Below are 14,400 nucleotides of genomic sequence, written 5' to 3' on the forward strand. Positions count from 1 at the left end.
TTCATAAGAAGGTCCCATTCCAGTGGGGGCCTCCACAACAACAGGCTTTTGAAACTTTAAAGAAAGCGTTTGTGGCCGAGCCGATATTGAGGCATCCTGATCCGAATCGTCCATTTGTGGTCGAGACAGATGCCTCTAATGTGGCTATTGGGGCGGTATTGTTGCAAGCTCCAAAGGATGGCGCACCTCTTTTTCCCTGCGCATACTATTCTAGGAAGCTCACAGCTTCTGAGCGTAATTATACTATTTGGGAAAAGGAGTTGTTGGCCATTAAAGCTGCATTTGAGACCTGGCAACATCATCTAGAGGGGGCTCGGCATAAGGTGGAGGTTTGGACGGATCACCGAAACTTGGAACATTTGTCTACCGCCAGGAAGTTGAACCAACGCCAGATCCGGTGGTCGTTGTTTTTTGCAAGGTTCAATTTTTCCGTCACTTATGTTCCAAGCGGGCAGAATCGGAGAGCAGACGCATTGTCTAGGAAACCCGAATATCTCGGTCCCGAGGATCCTCTCCCTCCATGAACGGTGTTGCCACCGGAATCCTTGGCTGTGCTTCAAGATCCAGTAGACTTACAGGCTCGAATACGGGAGGCGCAGCGATTAGATGCATGGACACAGCAGAGAAGGGGGGAAGTTGGACCTGATTCCCCATGGTCTTTTGAAGAGGGCTTGCTACGACATCGGGGTTTATTGTATGTACCACCAGGTCGCTTAGAGCTCTCATCTTGACGCAATGTCATGACAACCCTGCTGCTGGGCATTTTGGTTTCTACAAAACCCTGCACTTAGTCACCCAGACTTTTTGGTGGCCTCGGGTTTGTCATGATGTGTTTTCTTACATCGCTTCTTGCGTACAATGTTGGCAAGCGAAAGCAGCGTCGGGTGCGCCTCCAGGACTCCTGCAACCATTGCCGACTCCGGACAGACCATGGGGAGCAATCTCCATGGACTTTCTCATGCATCTGGCATCCTCATCGGGTTTCACGATGGTGCTCGTGGTGGTCGATATGCTGACTAAAATGGCGCATTTCATTCCCTGTTGGAAACTACCATCGGCCTGCACTACGGCTCAGTTATTCTTACAGCATGTTTTTCGTTTACATGGTTTGCCGGATAGGGTGGTTTCGGATCGTGGGGTCCAGTTCACTGCGCAGTTCTGGAAATGGTTAATGTCGGCGTTACAAGTTCAGGTATGTCTGGCGTCAGCGCACCATCCGGAAACTGATGGCGGGACTGAGAAGGTTATTGGCATTCTCACTCAGTATTTGAGATGTTTTGTCAATCATTGGCAAAACGATTGGGTGAAATACCTCCCTTTGGCAGAATTCGCCTTTAATAACTCTCAACATACCTCCACTCGTATAATGCCATTTTATGCGAATGTGGGCTATCATCCCCGATTCTTTCCGTTAACTATGATGGACTCCCCGGTTCCTGAGACACAAGACTTTCTTGAGGAATTACAAGCGGTTCATCGTTTAGTGGTGCAACAACTGGAACGGGTGAAGGAAGATTACAAATGGTTTGCGGACCGTTCTTGTAGAGCAACGCCTCCGCTAGCTGTGGGTGACAAGGTGTGGTTATCCACAAGGCACCTTCGGGTTGATCATCCAATTAGGAAGCTGGATCATCGTTTCATTGGTCCATTCCCGATTGAGGCGGTCATCAACCCTGTGGCATATCAACTCACCTTACCGCGCTCCATGTGCATCCATCCTGTCTTCCATCATTCCCTCCGGGTTCCTGACTCCCCAGAATGTCCTCTTCGTGCTCCCGCTGGTGTGGTTTCTCCATCACCATCCAGTGAGGAGGCTGATATTGATGACTCGGTAGTCAGTGTTACTGATTCTCGTTGGCTAAAGGGTCTCTTTCAGTATTTAGTCGGAAGGAGAGTGAATAGTTCGGAAGCTTTTTCATGGACGGATGCTTCCAAGGTTCATGCCCCAGACATTGTTCGGAGGTTCCATGACCGTTTCCCTTCGAAACTGCATCCAGATCATCAGATTCGGGGGAAGGGCCCTGCGGTGAGGGATAGTGTTGTGACTCCGGAGTTGGAATCTGTTCCATTGACAGATGTGAGCTCAAGCAAAGAGGAAATAGCAGTAAATTATGAACTGGCACTGTTGAGCGATTTGGATTGTAGTCAGGATGAGGAAATGGATTTAACTAGGAGAGATGAACCTGATTTAATAGAGATGTCAGGACCTTCGACCTCCTCTGATTCTTCTCCTCTGGCTGTGCAACAGCCGGGAATAGCTAACCAGGAACACTTGCAAGACTTTTCTAGTGGGGAGGAGTCTTCGGAAAGATCCTGGGTAGATGTGAGAAACAGACGAAGGATGAGGTGTCAATCTCAATTAGGAAGGAGGCGTCAAGCCAGTGACTAATTAAGGAGATTAACACGCCCTCATAGTGGATATAAGGAAACGGCTTGGCTGGCGAGCTTTGCCAGAAGCAAAGTGATTTATGGGAGTAAACACACGGAGAGAACTCTTGAGGCTTTGGGATTTATAGCCATGTCAGGTTTGCCGGACAGAGTTTGGATTTATTGCTGAGGACTGAAATCACTTCCGCAGTCCTCTTGGGAGAGTTTGCTTTTTGGTTTGTGATATTTTGGAACTGCTTGTTTCGTTTTGCCCTCCTGCATTTAAAGGGGAGACATAAGATATATATATATATATATATATATGGATCTTTGGTTGTTCGGGTTTTCTCCGCGTAAGATTCGAAGTATCTAGGCAACGCGTTTCGATGAAGTCTCATTCATCATCTTCAGGCTTCTGTCTCCGGCTCTGTGCTTCTCAGAGTAATGTGAGATTGCAGCTGCTTCCTCCTTTAACTGCCAGTGGGGTGGGACTTGATTGGGTGGGGGCTTGGCTGTGTTCTGATTGGGTGGGGTGTGTTCTCATTGGTAGGGGTTTGGCTGTGTTCTGATTGGTTGGAGGCGTGTTCTGTTCAGGTGGGGGCTTGGTTGTGCTCAGGTTAGTCTTAGTTGCTGGGGGATTTGAGCTGGTGAGTTGTGATCTTGCTGTTTGGCTTCTAGTTCGTGGTCGTGCTGCATCTTCATAGTGGGTGTCGGTTTGCTTCATGTATGGCTCGGAGGGGTTTGAAGTGGGTAGTGATGCAGCTGCAGTGCAGCTTCTGGTCCATGGTCGTGTCTCATCTTCTGAGTGGCTGGGAGTCTGTTTTCTACATGGAAGTGTGGTGGTGGCATCTTGTGTGGCTCTCATGGGTGTGGGTCTGGTGTCCTTCTTCATGTTAGGTACTCGTCTGTTCATGAGGGCGGGTTTCCAAATGGCTGGAAGGTGGGAGGTGTCATCTCGTTTGTTCATGCTGTGTGGGCGTTTTTCTATCTCTATGGCTTCTCTGATTATTCTGCTGTTGAAGTGTTTGGTTTTGGCGATAGTTCTGGTATTTTTAAAATCAATTTCATGTCCTGTGGCTTTGAGGTGTTGGACCAGGGAAGAGGTCGTTTCTTCTTTTTTGATTGAGTTCTTATGTTCTTCAATGCCAGACAGATTCTAGGAGGATTGCCAAAGGACTGTGATAACAGAGCAATTGAATTTTCTGTCTCTGGTTTTGTTTGTGTAAAGTATTTGAACTCTGTAACTTGAGATTCTCACCTGTGGATACAGGTGGGACAGAACACACACATATATATATATATGTGTGTTCTGTCTCACCTGTGACCACGAGGTGAGAGTCCAAGTTTCCAAAGGAATATAAAGGACCAGGAATGACAGAGTTAAATTCCTTTGGCTGGAGAAGTCCTTGGCAGTCTTCCAAAAGCTGCCTGCCAAGTCCGATAACAAGACAAGACCATATATCAAAAGCAAACGCCGCACAGAGAATTTGTCAAAGCTTCTATGCCAAATAAACAAGTTGTCCTGAACAAGGATTCAGAGCTAACATGCCCCCTTTTATTTCCTGAGGGGCGTGTCAGTTTCTCATCTCAGTCCCTGATTTGACATTTCCTTTTACATTGCATTTCACGTCTATGTCTACGTCTTTGCCTTGCATCAAACCAACATTCCTCAGTCAGAGGCTCCGCTACGCTGTCCTGATTATCTGCCGACACCTGAGGCACAACCAGGGAGGAAGGTCCTGGGGAGGAAGATGATTCCGAATCCTCCAGCAAAGCAGGCTCAAACCTCAGAGCCAAATCCTCCTCTTCCTCCTGGCTCAAGTCTGTGTCTTCCAGCAAAGCAGGCTCAAATCTCGAGGCCAAATCCCTCTCTTCCTCATTGCTTAAGTCTGTATCTTCTAACAAGGCAGGCTCAGACCTTCGAGTCACAACACTATCCCTCACCACAGGGCCCTTCCCCTGAGTCTGACAATCCAGATGTGGTTTCAATGGAAACTGTGCATGGAATCTCCGGATAAGGTCCAGGGCTTGAATCGTGGAAGCAGTGAGAATCTTTAATGCCAACCACCGTGTCATCAGCAGAGGAATCATTGCCGGGTATAGATGGAGAAACCATACCAGCGGGGGAACAGAGAGTACACAATGGGGCATCAGGGACCAGAAGGGAATGGTGGAAGATAGGATGAATGCACATAGAGCGCAGTAGGGTGAGCCAATATGCAACGGGATTGATGACCGCCTCGATAGGAAAGGGACCAATGAAGCGATGGTCCAACTTCTTAATTGGACGGTCGACCCATAGATGCTTCGTGGATAACCACACCCTGTCTACCACAGCCAATGGAGGCATCACCCGACGAGTTGGTCCTAGAACACTGCCTTGGGGGACACCACTGTTGACAGGTACAGAATTTGGTAGGATGCTCCCAATTTTGACCATTTGTTGTCTGTTTGACAGGAATACTTCTATCCAGTTATACAGGTATCTAGAGAAACCATAAGATTTTAGTTTTAGGAGTAGTTTGTCGTGTACCACTGAATCAAAGGCTTTACAGAAGTCTATGTAGATTGTGTCTGTTGCTTTGCCCTGATCTAGTTGTGTTGTTCATATGTTTTTGCAGTGTAAGAGTTGCAGATTGCAGGATAGTTTTTTTCTGAAATCAAATTGTTGAAAGAAACATTTCAATTATTATTTCTGACATTTGTTGCAAGTTTTAGTTCATTATGAGCCTTAGTTTTCCTGACATCATCATTGCAGATTTGGGCTATATGTTAAAAATTGAAACTTTTAAAAATTAAAATATATTTATGATAAAAAACATTTTTAGTTTTTTTTAAAGATCTGCATGTGCTTTTTAAAGGTATATTTGAAAGTAGGCTGGAAATGTGTTCATCCATGGATGCCACTGATCACTTTTAATGTGATTTTTAATTTCTTTTTATTAAAGTGGTCAGTGACATCCACAGATGGAAACATTTTAATGCCTATTTTCAAATATGTGCTTAAAAAGCACATTTGTCTAATTTGCACTAAAAATTAGACAAATGTTATTTCAGGTCCCTTATTCCTTAGTAAATGATAGCATGCAGTTTGGTTTTTCCCACAAGCCTACCAGAATGAAAGTTAATTACAAGATAGTGATTAAATGCTATGTTATGTTTAAATAGTAATGGCAAATTATCACAGAATGGATTTTGTATTAATATTTTAAAATTTAACAGAGGTTACTATGAATGCAGTCCTAATTTAACATCTCTGTATTTGCAATGTGCAGCAATCAAGTAGAGTCAAGATGTGATTATTTTAGTCTCATTTTTTAATGTATTTATATCCCACCTTTATTATCTTTATGGCTTCTTCAGCTGTAACAGGATAGTGGGGAATGGAAGGATCTTGAGCTCCATTTTTGCTGGCAGAGGGCTGCAGGATGCCGTCATGGCCAAAAATGGAGCCCAGGCAGGCTGTGTGTGGCCTCCCCAACTCCATTTTCACTGGCAGAGCGCTGCAGGAGGCTGTCAGGGCCAAAAATGGCCAAAAACAGAGTCTTGATGAGTGACATTGTCCACCCTGACCACGCCTGCCCAGCCTTGAGGTCAAACACAACTCGGATGCGTCCCTCAATGAAATCGAGTTTGACACCTCTGATTTAGCATTTTCAGAACAACTATCTTGTTCATCAAATACTAATCAACAATCTTGACAACCTTGTACTTATATTTCAGGAGGTGATGAGGAATTTGGTTAAGAGATATGTAGCAGCAATGATAAGAGATGCTAAAACTGAAGAGGGACTAACAGAAGAGAATTTTAAGGTAACTGCTTAAATGAACAATTTAATAACATTATTAATTAACAATATGAAATGAACAATTTAATAACAATGAATCACAAAGTTTCAACTGAGACCTGTTTAATATATGAATTTACATAGCATATAGTTCAAAAATAAAATTATTAATTGAGTTATAATGTTATTTAATAAAATATAATTGTTTAATCAATCTTTCAAAAACAACTCATTTTCTAATATAGTTTTTTTTAAGTTGCATGCAACATTTATTTTCTTCTACCTCTTCAGGAATTAAAGCAAGATATTTCCAGTTTTCGCTTTGAAGTATTGGGTCTTTTAAAAGGAAACAAACTGGGTAATATACAACACTCTAAAACTAGCACAGAAGCCTCCTCCTTGACAGAATCTGATGAAGGAAGTGAAAGTGGAGGAAATGAAAAAATCATGAAGAAAAACCTCAGCCTTTTCGAAATAACTACAATGATTCACCCAAGAGTAGTAGCAAAAGTCTCTAAAGCACACAACCAAAGCAATGGGTCAGCAATGATGTCAACTGAATCCATGAAGGAAAGACAAAAGAAAGTTAACTTTGTAGCTGAGGTAAAAAAGCGTAGGTTGTTTCATAGACAATCAAATAATGGCTCTATTGAGCATAGTACAAATAAAATTTATTCAATTTCTGAAGAAATTTCCCATCAACAAACAGAAGAACATAAGAGAGTAATTGAACTGGGAGATAAATCATTGGCTGTGAACTGTGAGCTAAACAAACAGGATCTCAGTGCAAAGTGCACAGTTCCCAGTAATGAGCAAGGTAGAAAGGAGACTTTCGACTGTATGCTGAATAAGAAAGCTGCTTCCTCTGACTGGAAAACCACCAAGGGGCAGGACTCTAATTTTCCCAGAGAAAGTGATTTGCTAAACAATGAGCAGGACATCAACATCATAAAGGAAGAAACAAATATTCAGAGCAGCTATATGACAACAAGGTTGTGATGAAAGTAGGCAGAACCTGTCAAATTATGTATAAATTGTAAAATGCTTTGAAACAGAAATATTTAAACTTAACTACCAAATACAGTATTAGAATATTCAAAAACTGTAGGGCAAAATATTGTAATATAATTCTATGACGAAAAATAAACAGAAAAATCTGCTTTGTAACTCATTTTTGTTTTTACAATTACTTTTACAGATTTTATTAAGCAGGAGTGTCTGGTATTCTTGTATTGTTGCAATAAATGCAGAAAGGTTTATAGATACCTTCTTCAATCTGAATTAAAAAAACATTTTCTCTGTGATAGTTGGTGCTTATAGTAAATATTTTTCTATGCAAATAAACATAGCTTAATAAAGGTGTGAGCCAATATGAATGTGTTTTAATGTTTCCTATTGAACCATTAAAATGTTTCGTATCTGTATATTATATTTAAAAATATGTATATCTTTTTACTGACTGAATAATTATAATTTTTCATTAAGTTATAAATAAATAAAATCTGAAACTTTCCACATTCATTTTTAAATAATTATTTTTTACGCACTAAGAAATATTTATGTTAAAATATTTCGTCAATAAGAAACCAGGTGTCTTTCAGATATTCAGTTATAAATCCCATAAGCCGTAGCCAATAGATCCCAGAGCCTGTTATTGTAGTTCAGCTTTTTTGCAGGCAGTTTTCTGTACCTGGAATATTAGGACTGACCATTTTCATTCATTAAAATATTGTGAATTCTATAATGTTTATCCGATTCTGATAACAAAGAGAAAATTAAATTATTCCTTTGAAACTATGATTTCAAAATAAACTTACTCATATATTTAGGAAAAAAGGATTTACCCACTTTTGTTAATAAATCTAATAAATTATTAGTTTAATAAATTCAATAAATAATAAATCTTAGTTCATTTTATTTTATTTTGAATAGAATAGAATTCTTTATTGGTCAAGTAGCTGGAATTAATGATTTTTAATTTTGTTTTAGTAATTGGAAAAAAGATTTTCTGGAATCATAGAGTATTGTACATAATTTCAAATGCTAATCAGAGATTCAAAATTATAAAGCTAGAATAAAACACAACCTGAAAAGAAAAAGTAAAATAAAGCATAAACCGAAGACTCAGTTGAGAGACAATTCCAAACAGCACACGACTGTGATGACTAATAGGCATCAATATTCTAGCATGGCCTTTATTTCTCTTCCCCCCCTTGTAACCTTTGTTAACAATTCTTATTCTCATTAGATTAGGAACTGGATGATTGCCCTTCCTCTGAAAATGAAATTCTAATAGGAGATTAAGGAGAGCATATTGTCTGTACTAGAGGTAATTTTAAAGGAGACATAAATTTGGTTGTTAATAATTATTTTTAACAGCTCAAATAATCTTTGCTGTATTCAGCTTTTGGATGTCAATTAAAAATAGATGAATTAATGACTTTAATGGAAAATTATATTTTCAAATCAGTTAATAACAAATAACATATGATTCAAAACTTTAATCCATGGATAGTACAGACTATACAAACATGTCCAGTTAAAGAGAATATGGAGGGGAAGTTAACTTTACAGAGACATAGATTTTTCCTTCATGTTGTTGATATGCCTTTGAATAAGATCAGGTGGTATAATAGGTAATAATACTAAACTACAATTCTCAGTGTATGGTTAACCATAAAGAGTTCAGTTGCCTATACACTAATGCTCAGAATCTGGGGAATAAACAGTGAAATCTTGAAATCTTAGTACAAGAGGGGAAGTAAGGCTATTGTTGCCATTGCCAAAACTTGGTGGATGGAAACTCTCACTTGGAGAGCTTGGCATAGAGTTTTGTGACATGGAGCTTGCTTAGGACTGCATGGACAAGTTTCACATGCTTCACTTTCATTTTGGTATAAATTAATATGTTGTCAAGGTACACCAAAACTCTCTTGTAAAGGTACTCAAGGAGCACCTCATTTATCAGAACACAGCAGGGGCCCTTTTGCAGTCCAAAAGGGAGCATGTTAAATTGAAAACATCCCAAGAGGCAGTTGAAAGTGGTTTTCCATTCATCCCCTTCTTTAATTTTGACCTGATAATAGCCCCCTCCCCACTTTTCAGGCCCAACTTAGGAAAAATCTTTCCGTTGGACAGGTGAGCCAGTATATCCTTCATGAAGGGGAGAGGGTACACATTTTCCATGCAAACTATGTTCAGATCCACATGTAAAAGAAACTCATCTTCTAGAACAACACCGGGGCAGTTACCTTGAGTCTGGCCGGTTGGATGAAGCCCTGGGCTAGGTTCTTTTCTATAAAGACATATAGCTCCTCAAACTCCCTGGGGGACATGGAATATAGTTTTGGATTTGGCAACTTAGCCCTGGGGACAATCTCAATTACACAGTCTATGGGCTGATAGGAGGAAGTTCATCCAAGCCTGTTTGGCTGAACACTTTGACTAGGCCTCAGTACTCCAGAGGAATGCCCTGCAGTGGCTCACCTTTTGAAGTTGCGGCTGGTTCCTTACTTGGCCGACCTTCCTGCTTGTGGCTGCTATTGCTGGGGGCTGGTTCCTCCTCTCGGGAATTTCAAAATTCCCTCCTTCCAGTTCATTTGTGGGTTCCAACATTTCAGCTAGGTAAACCATTCCTAGGGGCCATTTCATCCCAGGTGCCACTATAAAGATTAAAGTCTCTTGGACTTCTGGTGGCATTTCTGTCGTGGATGGATCGAAGTCTGTGATCATGCATGGCTTTGATCCATTGGAGGTCTCCAAATGGATCCAGATCCACCCTGGAGGGGTGGTGAAAAGGGGGGAGACTGCCTGTTGGGTTGAGGGGAGCCACATCTCCCCTCCCTGGCTAGATATACTCCCAAAAATGGGCTATAGCAGTGGTCTAATATGGCCACCTTGAAGACATAAGGCTAACCGGGACATAAGATTGTGCAGGAGTGGTGAAGTAGCGGACAATGTAGAGACCAGGCAAACCAGGTGCAATATATGGACATAAAGGTGTTATGTCTCACCCTTCCAAGGAAGATGAAGAGTCCAAACTCCGACAAATACAGGCAGGCAAGAAGATTCAGTATTTACAGAGTTAATTCCTTTATACAGACAATGTTCTTGGCATTATAACGAACACTGCCTGCCAAGTCTGACAAGATAACCAGAAGAATTAATCACTAAAGCTTCCAACACAGACCACAAGAAACAAAACACACCGAAGCCTGACAGAAAAGTAAAACTTTGTCCCATACAGAGTTTCCAGAGAAAACACACCCACTTTCATCCCCTGAGGGGTGTGTCTCAGTGACTCAGCTCACTCTCTGATTTGCCCACACCTCCTACATTGCAGCTCACACTTCTTCCTGAGACGCTGTCTAGGATCAAGCCAACATTCGTCTACTTGATTCCCTGTCAGAGGCTGCTCCGATATGCCCTCCTCCTCCTGATTAGTCTCAGGTTGTCCCTCTCGGTTATCTGCTGAAACCTGAGGTATTATCAGGGAGGAAGGCATTGCCGAAGAGGAAGGTCCTGGGGAGGAAGGCATTCCCAATTCCTCCTCCTCATCTTCCAAGTCCTCTTCCTCTAACAATGCAGGCTCAGGAATTGGAGCCACAACATAAAGGTACCCCAAAATTAAGATATAAAGAAATTTTTAAGAAAGACTATAAAGCAGCAACCAGAGAGAGAGAGAAAAGAAGGGTGGAAACAAATGAAAGAGGCTTTGAATTTTGAAAAGAGCTAAACTGAAGGTGGAAACTAGAAGAAAATATTTGCTTAAATATATGATCTTGGCACTAAACAGGCATAATCGAATGCTGAACATGAATGTATTAAGAAGAAACAATAATTGGATACATTGAATTATTGAAATTTAAAAGCCTCAAATAGGGAAAAGAAAGTGGAAAAAAAGGGTGGAACTTGGACATAACAGAGAGCGCTAAGGGAAAAATTTCAGCGAATCTTTAAAAAGTGCTTGGTTCTTTTAAACTGGAATTTGATACAAAATAAGAGGAACTTTGTTACAATAAAACAGAAACCCTGAAAAATGAAAAAACAGAATACTATAAAGATTATATTCTTAAAAAGAACCATGAAGAAATTCGCTTGGGATTACTTGATGCCTTTGGAAAAAATTAAGGATTCAAAAGAAGGTACCTAGAAATAAAAACTTATGGATATTGGACTATTTGGTGACTTTTGAAAAAAATTAAAGAGGAATTAATAGAAGTTGATTGTTGGAAATAAACATCAAATACACTGGTTGAATTAAATTACTAGACAATTGGTTTGGACTTAAATATCAAAGAAAGGGATAAATAAAAAAAGAAATGCACAAAAATGGCAGAACTTTTTTTGGAAATACAATTGGAACTAAGAAGCATAAAGAAAATGTTACGTGTATCTTAGGTAAATTTGCATTCTGCAGGTACTGTTTAACTTTCTCCTCATCAATGTCTTCTTTCTTATATAAATGTTTGTAAAAATCATGAATAATTTCTTTTTTCTCTTTGCTGCCATGACAAATTTGACCTTGGTCATCTATTAACTGCAATATTTTCCTCGACTCTTTCTCCTTTCTCAACTTATATGCTAGCCATCTACTTGGCTTATTTGCATCTTCAAAATAATTCTGTTTAGCATTCCTAATTTTCTGTGCCAGTTCTTCTTTCTCTATTAAGTCCATTTTATGTTTAGTTATATCCAGTTTCAGTTTAACGTCTTTTTTCTGTGGCATTTTCTGCAGTTCTTTTTCGAGTCTTTTATATTCATCCTCCAAGGCTTTGAAAGCTTGCCTTTTCCTAATATTCTTTTTTCTTATATAGTCTATTATCAAGCCTCTGGCATAAGCCTTCATTGTATCCCAAACATTCTGTATTGAAGTGTCTTCTTTTCTATTTTCTTTAAAAAAAAAAGGCCAGTTCTTTCTCCATCCATTGTGTAAATTCTTTCTCCTTTAAAATAGTATTATTTAACGTCCATCTCGATCTTTTTTTTTGTCCCTTCCATTTAATTGTCAATGGGTTATGATCAGCCCAAGTACTTGTTTCAATATTTACTTCTTGAACGCTAGATATTAAGTCTGTTGAGATCCAAATCACATCAAGTCTGGACCATGATAAATGTCTATTTGAATAGAAAGTATATTGCTTAAGTTTAGCATTTCTTTCTCTCCATATGTCTTTTAGAGTTAATTCATCTATCATTTTAAAAAAAGATTTAGGAAGAGTTTTTCTATTATACTTTGCTGTTGTTGCAATATAATCAAGTTTATTATCCACAATTCCATTGAAGTCTCCCATCATAATTATATTAACATAGTCCAGTCCAGCCATCTTGGTATGTAATTTTTTATAAAATTCTTCCTGTTTATCATTCGGGGCATAAATTGCAATCAAAAGTATCTTTCTATTGTTGTCCATTATTTCCACCATTAATATTCTCCCATCTTCATCTGCATAAATCAGTTTTGCTGGGATAGCCTCTTTGATATATAAAACCACCCCTCTTTTCTTACATTGAGTCAAAGAAGTAAACAATTTCCCTAATTTTGGTTGTACTAACAATTGTTCATGTTGCTTTTTAATGTGTACTTCTTGTAAGCAAATTATATCAAACTTTAATTTCCCTAATTTATGAAAAATCTTCCTTCTCTTAGCAGCTGAATTCAGTCCATTTATATTTATTGTAATCAGTTTTTTCTCTTCCATGGTTATATTTTATATTTAGATTTAACCACTCTCGTGGGTCTTGATTCACGCTGATCTTTAATATCCACCTGTCCACCTGCTGCACCTTCTTCGTTTCCAATCTCCATTTGTTCCTCTTGAGGTTCAATTAATGAAACCTCCTTTTCTGCCTCTTCTTCTCTCCCTCCAAAAAATTCTGCGTAGAACAGTTCTGCTTTCTCAATTGAATCAATTCTATGTCTCTGTTCCTGCCACGTGAACATCAGTCCTTCTGGGATCAGCCATCTGTAAGTCACCTCCTTTTTCAATAACATTTTGGTCAGGAATCGATATTCTCTTCTCATCTCTCTCACTCTTCTAGGTATTTGTTTTAGGACCAAAATTTCTTTACCTTTATATTTCAATGTCTTCTCTCTTGCCACTTGTAAAATTTGTGTCTTCGTGGATTTTTTAGTGAATCTAATATGGACTTCTCTGGGCAGATTATTTCTCATCGCGTATCTTGTAAAAACTCGATATATCTCATCTATTCCATCCATCATCTTCTCTTCTGTTATTTCCAAGGCGTCCGCCAAGATTCCTATCATTATCGCAGCCAAATCTTGTCCTTTTTCTTCTTCTATATTTTGAAATCTAAGATAAAATTCTCACCTATCCATCTCCCACTTCAGCATCCCACTTTTTTCTTGTTCAATCACTGTTAGTCTGTTATCAATATTTCCAATCTTCTCCTCTCTTCGTTTACCCCCTTCTTCGACTTTTTGAAGTCTCTCCTCATACTTTGCCATCATCTGTTGAATATTTTCCACTTTTTCCTCCGTCCTCCCTGTTCTTTGTTCAATGGTATCTGTTTTTATCTTAAGATCTTGAATTCCTTGCATAATCATCTGTAAGGTTACTCTTTCTTGTTCTTTTTCTTTATCTTGCTTTAACATTGCCTGGATTGAACGCTGTCCAGATGGTGGGGAGGCAGAGGTAGACACAGAGGCACCCGAAGGTATAAGTTTCTTACTCATTTTAGATGGTTCCAGCTCTTCAAATTCTTTCAAATTTTAATCCAATTAAAAAAAAAAGAGTGGCCAATTATAATCCAAAATGAAAAAAGCCAATAATAAAAAGCCCAATAATAAGGGAAAAAGAAGAAAAAAGAGAAAGAGAAAAAGAAAAAAAATGAAATAAAAAGAAATTTTTCAAGTTCTTCCTGACCTTAATCCAATTATAAAGTAATCCACAAGAAAAAATAAAAATAATAATAATTAAAAACCCAGTAATAATAATAATAAACAAGACTAAGGCCAAAAAGAAGAAAAAGAAAAAAAAACAAGAGGAATAAGTTTCTTCAAATTCCACACCTTAATCCAACCAAAAAAATCTCAACTGATATACATTAAAAAGAAAAGCAAAAGTCCCAATGGAAAGGAAAAAAAAGAAAATCAAAATAAAATAAAAATGAAAAATTCAAAGGCTTCCCCTTGCAAATAAATAAGGGTTAAGAATAAAAACCTTACTGAAATAAAAATATCGGGTAATGCTGGTGGAGGGGGTGGCGGAACTAAACAACAATA

The 14,400-nt window shown here is 39.1% G+C and overlaps 1 protein-coding gene across 4 annotated transcripts in view; it reads left to right on the plus strand.

The window, feature by feature from the left end:
- TRPC4 (transient receptor potential cation channel subfamily C member 4) overlaps positions 1-7,508 on the plus strand; it is a 298,467-nt gene extending 290,959 nt beyond the window's left edge. For all 4 annotated transcript variants that reach the window (XM_087926046.1, XM_087926043.1, XM_087926044.1 and 1 more), the window contains 2 exons: positions 6,091-6,180; positions 6,447-7,508. In XM_087926046.1, the coding sequence (XP_087782172.1) occupies positions 6,091-6,180; positions 6,447-7,154 (798 nt within the window). In that variant the 3' untranslated portion in view covers positions 7,155-7,508. The remainder of the gene's footprint in view (positions 1-6,090; positions 6,181-6,446) is intronic.
- The last annotated feature ends 6,892 nt before the right edge of the window (positions 7,509-14,400 follow it).

Source organism: Pseudonaja textilis, chromosome 2 (genome assembly GCF_049901715.1).
Source record: "Pseudonaja textilis isolate UNSWEBS1 chromosome 2, rPseTex1.2, whole genome shotgun sequence".
Classification (NCBI taxonomy): domain Eukaryota; kingdom Metazoa; phylum Chordata; class Lepidosauria; order Squamata; family Elapidae; genus Pseudonaja; species Pseudonaja textilis.